Here is a 21,235-nt window from a genome sequence, read left to right as displayed (position 1 = left end):
CGTCCCGATCTAGTCCACCTAGCAGAACGCGTCCCGATCTAGTCCACCTAGCAGAACGCGTCCCGATCTAGTCCACCTAGCAGAACGCGTCCCGATCTAGTCCACCTAGCAGAACGCGTCCCGATCTAGTCCACCTAGCAGAACGCGTCCCGATCTAGTCCACCTAGCAGAACGCGTCCCGATCTAGTCCACCTAGCAGAACGCGTCCCGATCTAGTCCACCTAGCAGAACGCGTCCCGATCTAGTCCACCTAGCAGAACGCGTCCCGATCTAGTCCACCTAGCAGAACGCGGCCCGATCTAGTCCACCTAGCAGAACGCGGCCCGATCTAGTCCACCTAGCAGAACGCGGCCCGATCTAGTCCACCTAGCAGAACGAGGCCCGATCTAGTCCACCTAGCAGAACGCGGCCCGATCTAGTCCACCTAGCAGAACGCGGCCCGATCTAGTCCACCTAGCAGAACGCGGCCCGATCTAGTCCACCTAGCAGAACGCGGCCCGATCTAGTCCACCTAGCAGAACGCGGCCCGATCTAGTCCACCTAGCAGAACGCGGCCCGATCTAGTCCACCTAGCAGAACGCGGCCCGATCTAGTCCACCTAGCAGAACGCGGCCCGATCTAGTCCACCTAGCAGAACGCGGCCCGATCTAGTCCACCTAGCAGAACGCGGCCCGATCTAGTCCCCCTAGCAGAACGCGGCCCGATCTAGTCCCCCTAGCAGAACGCGGCCCGATCTAGTCTCCCTAGCAGAACGCGGCCCGATCTAGTCTCCCTAGCAGAACGCGGCCCGATCTAGTCTCCCTAGCAGAACGCGGCCCGATCTAGTCTCCCTAGCAGAACGCGGCCCGATCTAGTCTCCCTAGCAGAACGCGGCCCGATCTAGTCTCCCTAGCAGAACGCGGCCCGATCTAGTCTCCCTAGCAGAACGCGGCCCGATCTAGTCTCCCTAGCAGAACGCGGCCCGATCTAGTCTCCCTAGCAAAACGCGGCCCGATCTAGTCTCCCTAGCAGAACGCGGCCCGATCTAGTCTCCCTAGCAGAACGCGGCCCGATCTAGTCTCCCTAGCAGAACGCGGCCCGATCTAGTCTCCCTAACAGAACGCGGCCCGATCTAGTCTCCCTAACAGAACGCGGCCCGATCTAGTCTCCCTAACAGAACGCGGCCCGATCTAGTCTCCCTAACAGAACGCGGCCCGATCTAGTCTCCCTAACAGAACGCTGCCCGATCTAGTCTCCCTAACAGAACGCGGCCCGATCTAGTCTCCCTAACAGAACGCGGCCCGATCTAGTCTCCCTAACAGAACGCGGCCCGATCTAGTCTACCTAACAGAACGCGGCCCGATCTAGTCTACCTAACAGGGTAATAGGGCTGTTTTATCTAACCTTTATTTTACTAAGCAAGTCAGTTAAGAACAAATTCTTCACTGGGTAACTGGGCCATGTTCAACCTAACTGGGTAACGGGGCCATGTTCAACCTAACGGGGCCATGTTCAACCTAACTGGGTAACGGGGCCATGTTCAACCTAACTGGGTAACGGGGCCATGTTCAACCTAACTGGGCCATGTTCAACCTAACTGGGCAACTGGGCCATGTTCAACCTAACTGGGCCATGTTCAACCTAACTGGGCCATGTTCAACCTAACTGGGCCATGTTCAACCTAACTGGGCCATGTTCCACCTAACTGGGCCATGTTCCACCTAACCTGGCCATGTTCCACCTAACTGGGCCATGTTCCACCTAACTGGGCCATGTTCCACCTAACTGGGCCATGTTCCACATAACTGGGCCATGTACCACCTAACCGGGTCATGTTCAACCTAACAGGGTCACAGGGCTAACAGGGTCATGTTCTACCGAACTGGGTCACAGGGTCATGTTCTACCCAACTGGGCCATGTTCCACCTAACTGGGCCATGTTCAACCTAACTGGGCCATGTTCAACCTAACTGGGCCATGTTCCACCTAACTGGGCCATGTTCCACCTAACTGGGCCATGCTCCACCTAACTGGGCCATGTTCCACCTAACTGGGCCATGTTCCACCTAACTGGGCCATGTTCCACCTAACCGGGCCATGTTCCACCTAACCGGGTCATGTTCAACCTAACCGGGTCACAGGGCTAACAGGGTCATGTTCTACCGAACTGGGTCACAGGGTCATGTTCTACCCAACTGGGTCATGTTCCACCTAACAGGGTCACAGGGCAAACAGGGTCCTGTTCCACCTAACAGGGTCACAGGGCAAACAGGGTCATGTTCAACAAGCACTCAGTTGCAAGACATTTTGCAACAGAAAACAAAGGTTCTGGGTTCCCATTGGATAAACTGCTGGTTTCAAATGTCTTCTGCCTAATGAACATGACCCAGGACCCTGCTGAACACTTCTTCAGTCACAAAGTCTTCCCAGATAAAGATGGCTTCCCATCATACATTACATCAAAGACTCTGTATAGAAATATACACGTCTGGAATGAACACACGACCATGTCTTATAAAAGATCACCTAATTACAGTGACACGGTGCTGAAGAGGGAACTGGACAGAAACAGACAGGCGGGAGATAGAGAGGATTGATAGGTACCAAAGTGTATTGTTGGTTAGAGGAGAGTGGCAGGAACTGAGGAGGAGGGTAAGAGATGGTTGAGTACTGGATCGGCTGTGGAGCAGAGGGCTGGAGATGCCGAACCGGCTGAAGGAGGAGAAAAGGACAGAACAGAGGGAAAGAGAGGAGAGAGACCTCCATTAAGTTAAGAAGTCAGAGGTGATTGAATAGGAGGAACTAGAGCCGGCTGATTAATATCACAATTAATTGAACCTGATTGATATCTGGATAATTCACTCAGCCCTAGCTCGTAGATGATGAATGTTCTCTGGGAAATTAGGAGGCATGAATTAAAAATGATGGATTCTAATCTACTATATTAATTGAGAACAGGTAGAGTAAAGAAATGACTGCATGCAGGGAGTGAATGGGCTTTCTGGAGAAAGAAGGGATACATGAGCTGTCGACTCATTGACTGACCTGGGAGAGGACGTGGTTGGCTGGCTGGTGCGGGGCTGGGGGCGGTAGGGGAGGGGCCAAGGGCTGCTGGCTCCTCCCACCTTGCTGTGAGGTCATCGAGGGGTTGTAGACCACAGCACTGCCGTCAGGGTTCACAAAGGGTTGGCCTGCAGGTGGGGAACAACAAACTTAGATACACTGTAGACCAGGGCTGCCCAACCCTCTTCCTTGAGATCTACCATCCTGTGGGTTTTCAGTCCAACCCTATTCCTTGAGATCTATCATCCTGTGGGTTTTCAGTCCAAAACCTACAGGACAGTAGATCTCCAGGAAGAGGGTTGGACTGAAAACCTACAGGACAGTAGATCTCCAGGAAGAGGGTTGGACTGAAAACCTACAGGACAGTAGATCCCCAGGAAGAGGGTTGGACTGAAAACCTACAGGACAGTACATCTCCAGGAAGAGGGTTGGACAGCCCTGCAGTAGAGGCTATAGGACATTTGAGTATAATTTAGTCAATAGGAGTTATGCTATAGTAACATGTATCCTGAATAATGACTAAACCATGAATATACACACAGTTTACCAACTCCCTTTGTCAATTCAATCTGGACCCAAAACAAAATATGTAGTTTATGTAAATTTCAGCAACAGTCTAAGAGAAGAGCAGACAGACTTATAGACTGGATAAGAAGTTTGTTTTACAAGAACTATGAACAAAATCAACCAAGAATAAAACATCACATCAAACCCAAAATAAAGACAGCACACAGAGACGAGCCAATCCAGCCTATATGAACTGAGGGACGAGGGCCAACGCTGATCAGAAGATACCAACCTGTGTGTGGGTTGACCAGTATACTGCCAGGCGGTATCCCTGTGGCTTCCGGGGGAAGCAAATAGTAACTAGTAGCATTAGCAGTGGCCTGGGTTGGCGCTGGGCCGGATGCAGGCGCCGGGACGTTCCTGCTGCCCCGATCACAGTGTACAGAAGTTCTACTACTGCTGGGGGCCGTGGCAGCGGAGGACGCAGAGGAGGAGGAGGGTGTAGGTAGCACCGTGCTGGGGCCCCCGACAGGGCCGGCTGCCTGGGTTAGAGCAGCTGGGACAGGGAGAGGCAGGTGGAGTACTTGGGGGCGAGAGATGGAACTCGTAGAAGACCCTACACTATTAGAAGACTCAGAACCTAGAGGAGGGAGGGATGAAAAGATCACTAAACATCCTACAGAGAGGATCAAGAAAGGCGTGTGTAACCCTCATTGTAAATTAGAATCTGTTCTTAACTTGCCTAGTTAAATAAAACGTAAAAATAGAGGCAGTGGCTTGTAACACATGCACAGCCAGCCTCTGGGCAGGGGTACAAGGACGACAGCTATTGGTCACTTCTGCGGTAACAGGGGTAGAAGCAGCATAGCCATTGGTCCATTCAAAAGTGGGACACACGGTGAGTGAATTCATTGGCTATAGGTGATATTTGTCCCTCGATAGGGGCTCATGCAAGATGCCCACAAAGTGTAATTTAAGTGGTCCACATAGTATAACCACAAACATGTTATTAGTTTGTCAGTAATGCAACCCACAGACAACTTTTCCTGGTGTAGAACGTCAAAGCTGGTCTTCTGGCACGTACGCAAACCTCTAATATTTCATGTCAAAAGCAAAGCCATCAGGAGCTTTGAAATCTGGACAGAGAAGAGGAAAACTGGGCTCCAGTTGGGTCTCTGGACGTATTACTGGAGAGGAGAGAAACACGTCTCTCTGTCTTGCCAACAGTAAAAGCCAATGAATTCAGAATTGTGATGACCATCATTCTTCATGTTTTCTACACAAACTAAAACAGCCAGCGCTTAAAGAAATTGGAGAAACTGTAACAAAATTAGAAAAAAATGCCAAAACCAAAAGATGCCAAAACCAAAAGATGCGAAATGATGCCAAAGAACCAAAAAGATGACATGCACTGCATGCAGAAGAGATGAGCCACGGGACAGAGCGAACAGGAACACAAAATGGCCTCCCAGTAGCAGCAGAGCTGATGTTGTGCGGCACAAAGTGAGCCCTGTCTTCGTAAAAACAACGTTAAAGAAAAAAACTCTAGCAGAAAAAGCTGTCTGTCTGGCGCAGTCAGTGCACTGTGGAAATGGAATCACACACAACCAAGAGGAAACGCCTCCAGAACAGAGGCAGCAACAACAACAAAAAGACAAGGAACGAGGAAGAACCAAAACAGCATAAACACAGAAAACAGAGTCTCCATTCCCCCAGTATGCCTGTATTAAACAGGGATGGTGCACACAGACACACAGCGAAGGACCAATTCCAACTCATGTCAGTCAGAAACTAGTGTATCACATTGTCTAAGGGTGACTGACCACACTTGGGGTAAATCAGTAGTCATGGACACAGAACACTTTTTTTTCTCTTCAGATTCTTAGGGTTCATTCTGTTATTAAAACAGGTGCTTCACTATGCTGTGGAACAAAGCAGACTGGACACGATACTTCGCACGTGCATTTGACTACGTGTGCATGAGCCAGTGCCCCCCTCCACCCTCCCCCTATTACTTGCCTGTTTTGGAGAGGCGTCCGGTGCTCTTGCTGCTGGCTGTACTGTCTCCTCTGATGAGGACAGAGATGCTGCTGAAGCTGCTGGCCTTGGTCATGGTCGGCCTCAGGTTACGGTTGGAGCTGTCTGAATCAGTGCTGCTCCACGGCCGGGCATCACAGTTCTTGGGGTCATTCTCAGAGCTGCTCTGTCTACTGCTGGCTGACCGCCCGTCCCCTAGTCTGAGGAAACAAGGAATGGGTGGATATGTGTGTGTGTGTGTGTGTGTGTGAGTGAGTGAGTGTGAGAGAGAGAGAGAGATCTGTGACAGAAAGGAAGTACCTGAAGAGTTGCCGCCTCTGTTGAGTGCTGATACAAGCCTCTTCATCAGGGCTCCTGCATGGGGAGATGACCATGCAACATTATCAAAGGGTATCAAATCCACGTTGGACCAGCCAGACAAGCCGTCCACGTTGAACCAGCCAGTCAAACCGTCCACGTTGGACCAGCCAGTCAAACCCCGTCCACGTTGGACCAGCCAGTCAAACCGTCCACGTTGGACCAGCCAGTCAAACCGGCCACGTTGGACCAGCCAGTCAAACCGGCCACGTTGGACCAGCCCAGTCAAACCGTCCACGTTGAACCAGCCAGTCAAACCGGCCACGTTGAACCAGCCAGTCAAACCGTCCACGTTGAACCAGCCAGTCAAACCGGCCACGTTGGACCAGCCAGTCAAACCGTCCACGTTGAACCAGCCAGTCAAACCGGCCACGTTGAACCAGCCAGTCAAACCGTCCACGTTGAACCAGCCAGTCAAACCGTCCACGTTGAACCAGCCAAACCGTCCACGTTGGACCAGCCAGACAAACCGTCCACGTTGGACCAGCCAGTCAAACCGTCCACGTTGGACCAGCCAGACAAACCGTCCACGTTGGACCAGCCAGTCAAACCGGCCACGTTGGACCAGCCAGTCAAACCGTCCACGTTGGACCAGCCAGTCAAACCGGCCACGTTGGACCAGCCAGTCAAACCGTCCACGTTGAACCAGCCAGTCAAACCGTCCACGTTGAACCAGCCAAACCGTCCACGTTGGACCAGCCAGACAAACCGTCCACGTTGGACCAGCCAGACAAACCGTCCACGTTGGACCAGCCAGACAAACCGTCCACGTTGGACCAGCCAGACAAACCGTCCACGTTGGACCAGCCAGACAAACCGTCCACGTTGGACCAGCCAGACAAACCGTCCACGTTGGACCAGCCAGACAAACCGTCCACGTTGGACCAGCCAGACAAACCGTCCACGTTGGACCAGCCAGACAAACCGTCCACGTTGGACCAGCCAGACAAACCGTCCACGTTGGACCAGCCAGACAAACCGTCCACGTTGGACCAGCCAGACAAACCGTCCACGTTGGACCAGCCAGACAAACCGTCCACGTTGGACCAGCCAGACAAACCGTCCACGTTGGACCAGCCAGACAAACCGTCCACGTTGAACCAGCCAGACAAACCGTCCACGTTGGACCAGCCAGACAAACCGTCCACGTTGGACCAGCCAGTCAAACCGTCCACGTTGGACCAGCCAGACAAACCGTCCACGTTGAACCAGCCAGACACACCGTCCACGTTGGACCAGCCAGACAAACCGTCCACATTGGACCAGCCAGACAAACCGTCCACGTTGAACCAACCAGACAAATGTTGTAAGTGTCAAATTAGACTGATATGTGAATGATATTTACCTTCCATCTAGATGGAAATGATCTCCCTGTGGAACAAAAAAAAAACATCTATTTGAATATCTTACTTACATGTCATTTGCAGTCCATAAAGCCTATCCATATTTTACTTCATAATAAACACAAATGCATCATTAATCTAAATTGATTAGCCAAAATCTCACATCTGGTGCAAATATCCTGTCCCTGGCTCTCTGATAGTCTTCCTCCCTCTCCTCGATAGATTTGCTTCTCCTGTCGTCTTTCAGGCGCATTCGTATCTGCAAGCACATGCACAACTTAGCCTAGCCAGCAGCTTCCGCACAGCTTAGCCTAGCCAGCAGCTTCCGCACAGCTTAGCCTAGCCAGCAGCTTCCGCACAGCTTAGCCTAGCCAGCAGCTTCCGCACAGCTTAGCCTAGCCAGCAGCTTCCGCACAGCTTAGCCTAGCCAGCAGCTTCCGCACAGCTTAGCCTAGCCAGAAGCACCAGATTGTCAACCTCTCAAAGACATATCGCTGAGGATGCATCCCAAATGGAACACTATTCCCTATATACTTTACTTCTGTTGACCAGGGCCCATAGGGCACTATATAGAGAATAGGGTGTCATTTGGGACACAACGTGACATTTGATTGGAACACAGAAACGGCCTACCATGCCGTCTTCCCGGTCGAAGCTGGCGTTGTCTCTTTTGAGAATGTAGCGTTTTTGGAAATCATCCGTTTTGTCGTCTTTTATGTGTTCTGAGAATTTTTGATCTGGTCTGTGGAAGACAATTTACATTGCTGGAAGTTTAGAGAAGTGGGGGGGGGAAACCTACACCAAATACATACTTTCTACTTTCAAAGCAATTTTATGTATTTAAGCTTCATAGAATGTAATAAAATGTATTATTGTGATTTAGTAATAATGTATTTTAAAATGTTTTAAAACTGACTGGTATCAATTGAAAAACATACATTCTTGTATTGCTAGTTTTGTTGATGATGACAGACTTCCCAGTGGGGTCAACATTGTGATCCATGCCAAAGTAGGCAGCCACTCGATGTAGCAGCATTCTATGGTACGAAGTCATGGGAGGGAATTTTCTCTTCTGGCTTCTAGGAAACACAAGAGCTGAATGAGCTTCACTGAAAGGCTAAAATAATACAACTATAGAATTGAATTTGAATAAAATTGCATTAACTATAAATGAATAAAAATACATTAAATCAATCAATAAATGTATTTATTAAATATCTTACTCAATATTACTGATAAAATCCAGAATGTCCTGCTCCAACTTCAACAGCATCATTCTGTCTCTGGGGTTGTTCTTTAGAGTGTTGACCAGGAACTCATGCAGGTCTATTCCAGTAGAGTCTGTGTAGTCCTGGCTGGAATCTAGACACAAGAGGACCAGGTAGTGTGTAGATTGATGAGGGGAAAAAACAATTAAATTCATTTTAGAATAAGGTTGTAACAAAAGTGGGAAAAAGTCCAAGGGGTCTGAATACTTTCCGAATGCACTAATTGGGCTTACGTTTACAATGGTCATATATAATATATTCATATTCAACGGGTGTTGTGCATTAGTAAATAAAAAAATTGGTTATTGTGCGCTCTGGCACACTCCAACGTGAGTGCTCTGAAACCGGGAGTAGACAGCCAGAGTGAATTTACGAACGCACCCATAGTCTCCTAGGATTAGATTTCTATTAGATTTCTCAGAGAGCTCCATGTTCCGGAATCAGTTGATTAGTTCTCTAGACTAAAGCTCACAACATGTCTCCAAGGTCCTGTATTGTAACACACAACCGTGTCTGTCTGAAGGCAGCGATGGCCATTATATTTTCTCTCGCTATTTTCAACACAAAGATAATCAACCTCTCCGCCAACTCTCCCACACACCTCTTGACAGCATTTTCCTGGACATCTTCTCTGGTTTCTCCACCTTCTCTTTCTCCTCCTTGGCAGACAGCTCCTCCTTATCAAAGGACTGGGATATCTGGATGTGAATTTGAAGAGTAAGAAATAAAAGCTTCAGTGGTAGCTACTAGCAATATATGATTAAGTCTGTATCCTATATGGCAGCCTATTCCCTATGGGCCCTGGTCAAAAGTAGTGCAAAAGTAGTGCACTACATACAGTGAGGGAGAAAAAGTATTCGATCCCCTGCTGATTTTGTATGTTTGCCTACCGACAAAGCAATTATCAGTCTATAATTTTAATGGTAGGTTTATTTGACCAGTGAGCGACAGAATAACAACAAAACAATCCAGAAAAACACATGTCAAAAATGTTATAAAATGATTTGCATTTTAATGAAGGAAATGAGTATTTGACCCCTCTGCAAAACATGACTTAGTACTTGGTGGCAAAACCCTTGTTGGCAATCACAGAGGTCAGACATTTCTTGTAGTTGGCCACCAGCTTTGCACACATCTCAGGAGGGATTTTGTCCCATTCCTCTTTGCAGATCTTCTCCAAGTCATTAAGGTTTCGAGGCTGACGTTTGGCAACTCGAAACTTCAGCTCCCTCCACAGATTTTCTATGGGATTACGGTCTGGAGACTGGCTAGGCCACTCCAGGACCTTAATGTGCTTCTTCTTGAGCCACTCCTTTGTTGCCTTGGCCGTGTGTTTTGGGTCATTGTCATGCTGGAATACCCATCCACGACTCATTTTCAATGCCCTGGCTGAGTGAAGGAGGTTCTCACCCAAGATTTGACGGTACATGGCCCCGTCCATCGTCCCTTTGATGCGGTGAAGTTGTCCTGTCCCCTTAGCAGAAAAACACCTCCAAAGCATAATGTTTCCACCTCCATGTTTGACGGTGGGGATGGTGTTCTTGGGGTCACAGGCAGCATTCCTCCTCCAAACACGGCGAGTTGAGTTGATGCCAAAGAGCTCCATTTTGGTCTCATCTGACCACAACACTTTCACCCAGTTGTCCTCTGAATCATTCAGATGTTCATTGGCAAACTTCAGACGGGCCTGTATATGTGCTTTCTTGAGCAGGGGGACCTTGCAGGCGCTGCAGGATTTCAGTCCTTCACGGCATAGTGTGTTACCAATTGTTTTCTTGGCGACCATGATCCCAGCTGTCTTGAGATCATTGACAAGATCCTCCTGTGTAGTTCTGGGCTGATTCCTCATCGGTCTCATGATCATTGCAACTGCACAAGGGGAGATCTTGCATGGAGCCCCAGGCCGAGGGAGAATGACAGTTCTTTTGTGTTTATTCCATTTGCGAATAATCGCACCAACTGTTGTCACCTTCTCACCAAGCTGCTTGGCGATGATCTTGTGGCCCATTCCAGCCTTGTGTAGGTCTACAATCTTGTCCCTGACATCCTTGGAGAGCTCTTTGGTCTTGGCCATGGTGGAGAGTTTGGAATCTGATTGATTGATTGATTGCTTCTGTGGACAGGTGTCTTTTATACAGGTAAGAAACTGAGATTAGGTGCACTCCCTTTAAGAGTGTGTTCCTAATCTCAGCTCGTTGCCTGTATAAAAGACACCTGGGAGCCAGAAATCTTTCTGAAATCTTTCTGATCAAATACTTGTTTCCCACATTAAAATGCAAATCAATTTATAACATTTTTGACATGTGTTTTTCTGGATTTTTGTTGTTGTTATTCTGTCTCTCACTGTTCAAATAAACCCTCCATTAAAATTAGACTGATCATTTTTTGATCAGTGGGCAAACGTACAAAATCAGCAGGGGATCAAATACTCCCCCCTCACAGCATCTAATTATCCTCACAATCGCACACTTGGTTGGAAGTTAATGAAAACATATTTAAGGGTTTAACATGTTTAGTTTGTGAAACCAAGTACATGCCGACCGACCTCATTTAAAAAAAAAACATCCGATTTACTACGAGAGCACCGTTTTCATTTCAAATAACAGCTCAGCTAAAACCCTGTTCTGCACAGAGTGATAAACCTTCCTCTACGTACGATAATCACCTCGGCAATTACATCACACCGATTAACATCGTTTTATTTCATCTTTAAACACCTGAAAATCATACATCATTTTGACATTACAATGATGTGACTAAACAAACACTAACAGTACATGGACCTACAGAGGAGTGAATACTGAGAGTCCAATATAGATCTGCTTTATGTTGGGGGAAGAGAACACATCCAATAGAAAGCCTGTCTCACCTTCCACACCTTCACATCAATCATTGCCTTTATTGTACCACATGAAATAACTCCCTTTGGAAGACTTGTTGTAAGACAAGCATAGAAATACAATAACTAGAATGGGGGGGGGGGAGCCCCTCATATCACAGCCATTTGACACTCGCTTGAATGATTATATTTTATAATGGTGGCAGGTAGCCTAGTGGTTAAGAGCGTTGGGCCAGTAATCGAAAGGTCGCTGGTTCGAATCTAACCCCCTAATTGTGCCTGTAAGTCGCTCTGGATAAGAGTCTGCTAAACTACTAAAATATGAATTGTTAAATGTGTAAGGCTTAGCGAGCATGGAGAATTTATCAACCACTTGACAGTACTCACTTGAATGAAAAATGTACATTCCTATCATTCCAGTTGTGTGTGTTTCAAGGCCTTCTCAGCATCCCAGCCTTGACCTTGGTTTAACCCCACTACTCATCTTAATCTCTGCTGCGCTTCATTCCCTGCTCTGATTCACTATTCAACACTAGTACAAAAAGGCAGAGAGGAGCTAAAAGCTGAACAGCACACTGAAACTCCGCCTGCGACCTAAATGATACCCTATTCCCTTTATAGGGCACTACTTTTGACCAGGGCCCATAGGGAATAGGGTGCCATTTGGAACACAGATTCAGAGTGCTGGCTGCAAGAAGCTTAAATTAAATACCACTTCAGGATAGAGGCAACTGGGTAAAGAAGTTAGGAGCCAGTGGTTTCTGGAAGGTAGATGTAATGTTTACATTAGTGATATAATGGTAGCCTAGCGGTTTAGAGCGTTGAGCCAGTAACCAAAAGGTTGGTAGATCAAATCCCCCAGCTGACAAGGTACAAATCTGTCCTGCCCCTGAACAAGGCAGTTAACCCGCTGTTCCTAGGCCGTCATTGAAAATAAGAATTTGTTCTCAACTGACTTGCCTAGTTAAATAAAAAGGTAAGAAAAATAAGATATCCTCTGCCTCTCAGGGAGGCTTTGCTGTAGTTATTCAGCACAACTGGTTAACAAAATAACTAATATTACTACAGGAACGCAACAAAGAAAGAGATTGAGGAAGGGAGCGTCAATGGAGAGACGGCGAATGAGAGAGCGGAAGACAGAAAGAGGAGAAACAGAGAGGGAGGAAGAAGAGAAAGATAGATAAGAGTGAAGAGTGAAAGAGGACTGAATAGAACTCAGAGGGAGGGGGTTAAATCTCACTAGTTCAAGGAAGTCTATCCATTTAAACACCCAGTCAGGGTTTCCTAGTAACCGGTTTCACAGCAAGGACAATGCATCTTTACAGAGAAGTAGAATCATTTCATTTCTCGTCTACACCAAGGAAACATTTCTACTCAAGGAAAAATAATTGGTATAAAAAAATTGCAACTTAACATAGAAAGACAACCACCCCCCCCAAAATAACCTATATCACTTCAAACACCATTAGCCAAGGACATGTTTGAGTGGTGCTGACAGACAAAGGAATGGGTTGGAGGAAGCCTGACATCATAGTGACAACCTTACTATTCAACTATATCAATCCACAGGACTCCATGTTCTGACACGTGAAAATACAATCTTCTCTAAGATGGATGTGAGTAATACAGGACACGCGCGCACACACACACACCGCAGGTACACACACACACACACACACACAACGGCTGGTGGTGGAGAACACCCTCGTGGTTTTGATGAAGTTAGTGCTGACTGGATGAAACGCGAGGCCCTCTAGCTTCTGGCTTGTGTGTGTGTCCAGTGAGAAGGCAGAGTGACGTTTGTGAAATGAGCCACAGCTAATGGGGTAGAAGGAGTCGTCTGGTGGTTTACCCAGAGGTGTGTGTGTGTGTGTGTGTGTGTGACTAAAGGTTTACCCAGAGGTGTGTGTCTAAAGGTTTACCCAGAGAGGTGTGTGTGTGTCTAAAGGTTTACCCAGAGAGGTGTGTGTGTGTGTGTGTGTGTGTCTAAAGGTTTACTCAGAGGTGTGTGTGTCTAAAGGTTTACTCAGAGGTGTGTGTGTGTGTGTGACTAAAGGTTTACCCAGAGGTGTGTGTGTGTGTCTAAAGGTTTACCCAGAGAGGTGTGTGTGTGTGTCTAAAGGTTTACCCAGAGAGGTGTGTGTGTGTGTGTGTGTGTCTAAAGGTTTACCCAGAGAGGTGTGTGTGTGTGTCTAAAGGTTTACCCAGAGAGGTGTGTGTGTGTGTGTGTGTGTGTGTGTCTAAAGGTTTACCTGAGGATCTGGTGTCAGCTGGTGTGCAGTTAGAAAGGGAGGAGAGGACTCTTCACAGACAGCCAGGCTCCGTACTAACTTTACCTTGGCCCTGGACTGAGGGAGAGTACAGTATATTGACAACGGTTCAAATATATTAATTTAGGTGACGTGCGTTGATCATTTCAAAACGCGAACCGACCAAGTAAAAATACAAACCAAGACGTAAAGGCCAGCAAGCACCAAGCAATCACGACCAACAGACCATGTTCAGACCTCAAAATGACTTGGGTGAATCCAATCCAATCCATGCATGTAACTAACGTGATGGTTAGCAAGCACCAAGCAATCACGACCAACAGACCATGTTCAGACCTCAAAATGACTTGGGTGAATCCAATCCAATCCAATCCATGCATGTAACTAACGTGATGGTTAGCAAGCACCAAGCAATCACGACCAACAGACCATGTTCAGACCTCAAAATGACTTGGGTGAATCCAATCCAATCCAATCCATGCATGTAACTAACGTGATGGTTAGCAAGCACCAAGCAATCACGACCAACAGACCATGTTCAGACCTCAAAATGACTTGGGTGAATCCAATCCAATCCAATCCATGCATGTAACTAACGTGATGGTTAGCAAACACGTAAATAAGTCAGTAAACATCGTAAATAAGTCAGTTTAAACATCTGAACATCATGCAAATTAAGATAAATAATACTAACGCAGCACCACAAGTCGGGATGTTTTTAAAGGGATGACTTAAATCACGCATCAGACTCATTCCACGGGATGTTTTTAAAGGGATGACTTAAATCACGTGTCAGACTCATTCCACGGGATGTTTTTAAAGGGATGACTTAAATCACATGTCAGACTCATTCCACGGGATGTTTTTAAAGGGATGACTTAAATCACATGTCAGACTCATTCCACGGGATGTTTTTAAAGGGATGACTTAAATCACGTGTCAGACTCATTCCACGGGATGTTTTTAAAGGGATGACATAAATCACGTGTCAGACTCATTCCACGGGATGTTTTTAAAGAGATGACTTAAATCACGTGTCAGACTCATTCCACGGGATGTTTTTAAAGGGATGACTTAAATCACGTGTCAGACTCATTCCACGGAGGGCAGAGTGTCTGCAGGTCCCTTGTACTCGATTGATAAATGAAGGTTACTAATTAGTAAAGAACTGCACTCACCTGGTTGTCTAGGTCTTAACTGAAAGGACAAACCCCAAACCCTCTGACACTAGGGCCTCCACGGAATGAGTATGAACCCCTCTGTTCACTACATCACAAGAACCAAGTCAACAGCAGGCAAATATATAATAAGACATATGGGATAAATCCGTCTTCTCAGCAGAAACACCTGAGATAAAATGATAATGTATGTGGTGGTTGCCAGGCAGACTGTACCTTAGAGCCCCTCACCGACTGGCCAGCTGATACAGGAGACGGCTGCTGTCCCAAACGGTCCACAAAAAGAAGGCGTTTAGCTAACAAGACTACAAGGTTAATGAATATTGTGGTCCAGAACAACAGGAAGGCTGAATACATACGTACATACACGTGACAAAACACGAGGAGCAGCCCTTTTTGGGCCAAGATGAATTCTCACCCTCGTGATTCAAACACCTTCCTGTCTGAGAAATTAGACCCAGAGTCTGACTACTATGTACATTAAAATGTATTCTCTCTCTGACCCAGTTTCACATCCCTCTCTCTGACCCAGTTTCACATCCCTCTCTCTCTGACCCAGTTTCACATCCCTCTCTCTCTGACCCAGTTTCACATCCCTCTCTCTCTGACCCAGTTTCACATCTCTCTCTCTCTGACCCAGTTTCACATCTCTCTCTCTCTGACCCAGTTTCACATCCCTCTCTCTCTGACCCAGTTTCACACCCCTCTCTCTCTGACCCAGTTTCACATCCCTCTCTCTCAGACCCAGTTTCACATCCCTCTCTCTCAGACCCAGTTTCACATCCCTCTCTCTCAGACCCAGTTTCACATCCCTCTCTCTCTGACCCAGTTTCACATCCCTCTCTCTCTGACCCAGTTTCACATCCCTCTCTCTCTGACCCAGTTTCACATCTCTCTCTCTGACCCAGTTTCACATCTCTCTCTCTGACCCAGTTTCACATCTCTCTCTCTGACCCAGTTTCACATCTCTCTCTCTCTCAGACCCAGTTTCACATCCCTCTCTCTGACCCAGTTTCACATCCCTCTCTCTCTGACCCAGTTTCACACCCCTCTCTCTCTGACCCAGTTTCACATCCCTCTCTCTCAGACCACATTTCACATCCCTCTCTCTCAGACCACATTTCACATCCCTCTCTCTCAGACCCAGTATCACATCCCTCTCTCTCAGACCCAGTATCACATCCCTCTCTCTCAGACCCAGTATCACATCCCTCTCTCTCAGACCCAGTTTCACATCCCCCTCTCTCTGACCCAGTTTCACATCCCTCTCTCTCAGACCCAGTTTCACATCCCTCTCTCTCAGACCCAGTTTCACATCCCTCTCTCTCAGACCCAGTTTCACATCCCTCTCTCTCAGACCCAGTTTCACATCCCTCTCTCTGACCCAGTTTCACATCCCTCTCTCTCAGACCCAGTTTCACATCCCTCTCTCTCAGACCCAGTTTCACATCCCTCTCTCTCAGACCCAGTTTCACATCCCTCTCTCTCAGACCCAGTTTCACATCCCTCTCTCTCAGACCCAGGTTCACATCCCTCTCTCTCAGACCCAGGTTCACATCCCTCTCTCTCAGACCCAGGTTCACATCCCTCTCTCTCAGACCCAGTTTCACATCCCTCTCTCTCAGACCCAGTATCACATCCCTCTCTCTCAGACCCAGTATCACATCCCTCTCTCTCAGACCCAGTTTCACATCCCTCTCTCTCAGACCCAGTTTCACATCCCTCTCTCTCAGACCCAGGTTCACATCCCTCTCTCTCAGACCCAGGTTCACATCCCTCTCTCTCAGACCCAGGTTCACATCCCTCTCAGACCCAGTTTCACATCCCTCTCTCTCAGACCCAGTATCACATCCCTCTCTCTCAGACCCAGTTTCACATCCCTCTCTCTCAGACCCAGTTTCACATCCCTCTCTCTCAGACCCAGTTTCACATCCCTCTCTCTCAGACCCAGTTTCACATCCCTCTCAGACCCAGTTTCACAGCTCTCTCTCTCAGACCATTTTCCTGTCATGTAGACTAGAGCAAAGAGAAGTGTTCTGAGTTTGAAGAGGAGCAGGAAGCAGCGGGGGACGACATCTCAATGCCTCTGCTCTTCGTGTGTGTGTGTACAGGGAGAGGTCCTAGAGAGTCAGAGACGAAAGCTGAGTCTGATTTAGACAGAACGGCTTGGCAGGCTCCATGCTCCACTCGGGCTTCTGCTGAGACACCGTCTGTACACACACACACTCCCCCTCTTCTCCTGGCCCCGTCCTCTAAAACCAACCAGAGGACAGTTCCTTTCCCCGCTGCGCTGGAGGGTCAGATAACATTAATGAAATAAAGATGGAAATGGACCATTTCAAGGCATGTGTATGACCCTTAGAGACAGTGAGTGGCGTGTGTGTGTGTGTGTGTGTGTGTGAGACAGTAGGTGTGAACGCACCAGTAGATCAGATAATTGAACAGGGCAGAAAGGAAAGGGACAAAGAGAGAGGAGAGAGAAGGAAACGCTGACGTCTGCACTACAAGGTACCTGGCCTGAGAAAGAGAACGTGGCAGGGGCAGATGGTGGCAAAGTCACAGAGGAGAGACACACAGAGAAGTGCACCCCCCTCCCTCTCTCCCCCCATCCGGCACCCATTCAGTCTCTCTCTCTCAGGGTGACACACAGGAAGTTTGTAGATAAGCCAGGATTTGAGATCCAGATTATCTGTCTTCTTCAGTCTGGCTGGGGCGCCAGCCACCGACCACTTTCACTTCTCCTGCTTCCCATTTATACTGCTGCCTGTCAACATTACTTCCAACCCAGAGACAATACTCTCTCTGCTGCCTGTCAACATTACCTCCAACCCAGAGACAATACTCTCTCTGATGCCTGTCAACATTACCTCCAACCCAGAGACAATACCCTCTGCTGCCTGTCAACATTACCTCCAACCCAGAGACAATACTCTCTCTGCTGCCTGTCAACATTACCTCCAACCCAGAGACAATACTCTCTCTGCTGCCTGTCAACATTACCTCCAACCCAGAGACAATACTCTCTCTGCTGCCTGTCAACATTACCTCCAACCCAGAGACAATACTCTCTCTGCTGCCTGTCAACATTACCTCCAACCCAGAGACAAAGAAACATTTTGCTGCACTGCATCAGCACATCTTCTTCCACCAACTTGTTTTAGCTGTTACATTAGAGTGTTTTAATGACTGATCCTGAGCTCAATCACATTACCATAGTTAAATTATATTACCATATTTACATTGTTGGTAAAACATGTTCAAATTGTGTCTGTGATAGAATGGAAAAGTGATCTTCTCATTGGTCCACACTAAAAGGCTATATAATGGAAAAGTGATCTTCTCATTGGTCCACACTAAAAGGCTATAGAATGGAAGTGATCTTCTCATTGGTCCACACTAAAAGGCTATATAATGGAAAAGTGATCTTCTCATTGGTCCACACTAAAAGGCTCTGTTTATGTTTACACCGGGGTGTTTACCTGTGATGTTTCCCTCTTGTTGTCACAGCAGCTTCCGTCTTGGTGACCGGTGGCATTGTGTTCCGGCACCAGGCTCCCAGCCGGTTTGGGTTTGTCCTTCACACCGTTCCGTCTGCTGTCTGCTCCTAATGTTGTGGTGCCGGTCCAGTCTGCTGCCTCCAGCTCCACTCCAGCCTCACAAACCTTCATGGTGTCAGTCCTACTGATGTCCTTTACAGTAACAGGATCAGACATCCTCATCAGACGCACAGCTTACAGAGAGTCTCTATACAACACTGCTGTTACTGGGGTCCTGGAGATGGAGAAAGAGACAGACGATGGAGAGACACTGGGATTTTACTAATCAAAATGCAAATAATTTTCCATTAGAGCTACATCAAAATACATCTTACACCTACAGTCAGAGAAGAGACAGAGAAAAACATGGGCATTGAAATATCATGCATTTACAGAGAATAGAGAGAGAGAAAACATGGGCATTGAAATATCATGCATTTACAGAGAACATAGAGAAAATATGGGCTAAAGAGACATATTGTAAAAGTCTATTAGTTAGAACATCTGAAATCTAATGACTACTGTAATGGGGCTAATGCAGGGACAGTGACAGGGCAGTGGTTTTTGGTAATAATGTGGCCTAATTATGCAGCAAGTGTCTCTTGCAGTAGCAGTAGCATAGAGAAGAGGGGTGGGGAGGGTTAGGGAAGGAGACATCATAGAGGAGACATCCTAGAGAGAAGAGGGAAGGAGACATCATAGAGAGAAGAGGGTTAGGGAAAGAGACATCTGGTTTATGAGAGCTGTGATTAATGATTTTAATTAGAGGTTGAGAGGCCCCATCTGATTCAGTCTCTGACATTAACACTGTGGCTCTGTGCCTCTGTCTCAATTTAACTTTCCTTGATTCCTTCTCAAACCCCATGACGGAGAAGGTCAGAGGGGAGTGACCAATCCATTTTGAGGATAGAAGAATCCCAGAAAGACGCATTGAGAAAGAGCCTGTGAGACAGCCAGTACTATTGGAGGACAGAGCTTGTGGCTATAGAAAAATACCACTGACACCGTGGATTCCAGAATGTTCAGAGTGCCTCCGTGACCCCATGGCCCTCTCTATAGGCAGTTATCAATACAACGCCCCAATACAGTGTGGAACGTTCCATTTGACTGCTGATGGGCAAGGAGACCACCAGCTCCTCTAAACCATTGACAACTGTGTGCCGTTTAAGGTACTGGAGAGCAGTAGGCTGGCTAACCAGAGAAAAGTACTGGAGAGCAGTAGGCTGGCTACCCAGAGAAAAGTACTGGAGAGCAGTAGGCTGGCTACCCAGAGAAAAGTACTGGAGAACAGTAGTCTCACATCAGTCAAAGCACAATCTGCTGATAGATGAGAATTCACAAACGGCCATTCTGAGTGAAGAAGTGCAACTGAAGAACGAAATCAGTCTGATGCCGAGCAGACATTACAATAAGAAGCATTGTAGATCTACATTTACAAAACACAGGAAGTGTTATCTTTCGGCATTAGGGCGACACCTAAGATTAACTTGCTCGTTATCTAAGTACGTGGCTGAATGAATAACGTCACGGTGCATCATATTGTGTGAGCTTTCTGCTGTGTTTGAGGTGTCAAAGCCCGTTGAATGAGTTATCTGTACAGCTGCCACTGCAGCTTGATTTCCTCTCCGTTCTGGGCCGTCTGCTTCTCCCCATCTCCTCAGAACAGCGCGGGCCCGTTGCCCTAGCGACGCCACACAGACCGTGTCCTTCAGACAAGCATGCCGTCAAAACTTTATGCAAATGAATAATGTTTCGTTTGTAAAATGTCTAAACTCAAACATATCATTTCGGTAGCTCCTACCTCCACATGTATAACTTTATGAGCTGCATTGCCTGCCTTCGCAATTTGTTTATTTTCGTTTGCACTCGTTAGCATATTTTGCTAGCAATATTTTGCTGTTACTTGTGCTAATTATGTTGTTATTCTGCTAATAGACGCCCAATGGGCTTCTTTGCATTTTTGTGTACTAAGCCAGTAGTACCGTAAATCACGGTGTGAGAGAAGGACGGTATGAGGATGAATCTGGAAACCGCCCAACCCTACTATAGATATTCCAATACAGCCATCTAGTTTATCCCCTGAATGGTAACTTGTTAACTCGCCATATTGACGTTATTTGTTGTTAGGCAACTAGCCAATTTGATGTGGTCCCTCAGTCAATGTCGTCTATCAGCAGCAATCCTGATTAAACCCTTATTAACAATGTTGAAAGGGGATAGTGTTAGCCAACTTCACTAGATAGGCCTGGGTTGATGAGAGAAAAACTACATTAGGTCTACCGGTAGCTAGCGCTGTAAACATTATCATCAGGTAGCTAGCGCTGTAAACATCATCATCAGGTAGCTAGCGCTGTAAACATCATCATCAGGTAGCTAGCGCTGTAAACATTATCATCAGGTAGCTAGCGCTGTAAACATTATCATCAGGTAGCTAGCGCTGTAAACATTATCATCAGGTAGCTAGCGATGTAAACATTATCATCAGGTAGCTAGAAAAGTAAATATCAGATAACAGTACATCGGCGAATTCGCCCTTCTGCTGCTTGACAGGCAGAGCCCACAAAGGATGGGAAATGAACCTAAAACCACTCGTATTAGGCAAGTACAGTGGGGCAAAAAAGTATTTAGTCAGCCACCAATTGTGCAAGTTCTCCCACTTAAAGATGAGAGGCCTGTAATTTTCATCATAGGTACACAAAAAAATCCAGAAAATCACATTGTAGGATTTTTTAATGCATTTATTTGCAAATTATGGTGGAAAATAAGTATTTGGTCAATAACAAAAGTTTCTCAATACTTTGTCATTGCCAACAAAGGGTATAACAGAGGTCAAACGTTTTCTGTAAGTCTTCACAAGG

At 47.1% G+C, this 21,235-nt stretch overlaps 1 protein-coding gene across 50 annotated transcripts in view; it reads right to left on the bottom strand.

Annotated features, from left to right (window-relative positions):
• LOC110496979 (R3H domain-containing protein 1) overlaps positions 1-21,235 on the bottom strand; it is a 50,775-nt gene that overhangs the window by 13,446 nt on the left and 16,094 nt on the right. For 5 of the 50 annotated variants that reach the window (XM_090239526.1, XM_090239560.1, XM_090239527.1 and 2 more), the window contains 14 exons: positions 18,321-18,612; positions 15,058-15,099; positions 13,646-13,741; positions 9,156-9,252; positions 8,510-8,648; positions 8,225-8,365; positions 7,920-8,028; positions 7,450-7,545; positions 7,289-7,314; positions 5,887-5,940; positions 5,569-5,786; positions 3,842-4,189; positions 3,025-3,170; positions 2,584-2,691 (listed from right to left, as the gene is read on the bottom strand). In XM_090239526.1, coding sequence (XP_090095652.1) covers positions 2,584-2,691; positions 3,025-3,170; positions 3,842-4,189; positions 5,569-5,786; positions 5,887-5,940; positions 7,289-7,314; positions 7,450-7,545; positions 7,920-8,028; positions 8,225-8,365; positions 8,510-8,648; positions 9,156-9,252; positions 13,646-13,741; positions 15,058-15,099; positions 18,321-18,560 — 1,860 coding nt within the window. In that variant the 5' untranslated portion in view covers positions 18,561-18,612. Of the gene's footprint in view, positions 1-2,583; positions 2,692-3,024; positions 3,171-3,841; positions 4,190-5,568; positions 5,787-5,886; positions 5,941-7,288; positions 7,315-7,449; positions 7,546-7,919; positions 8,029-8,224; positions 8,366-8,509; positions 8,649-9,155; positions 9,253-13,645; positions 13,742-15,057; positions 15,103-18,320; positions 18,613-21,235 lie in introns of all 50 variants that reach the window. The other 45 variants (XM_090239533.1, XM_036982324.2, XM_090239534.1 and 42 more) reach the window with 19 other exon arrangements.

The sequence above is a fragment of the Oncorhynchus mykiss genome, chromosome 7 (genome assembly GCF_057628025.1).
Source record: "Oncorhynchus mykiss isolate SJ-2025 chromosome 7, ASM5762802v1, whole genome shotgun sequence".
In the NCBI taxonomy this organism is placed as follows: domain Eukaryota; kingdom Metazoa; phylum Chordata; class Actinopteri; order Salmoniformes; family Salmonidae; genus Oncorhynchus; species Oncorhynchus mykiss.
This window is presented reverse-complemented; position numbering and strand designations above follow the sequence as displayed.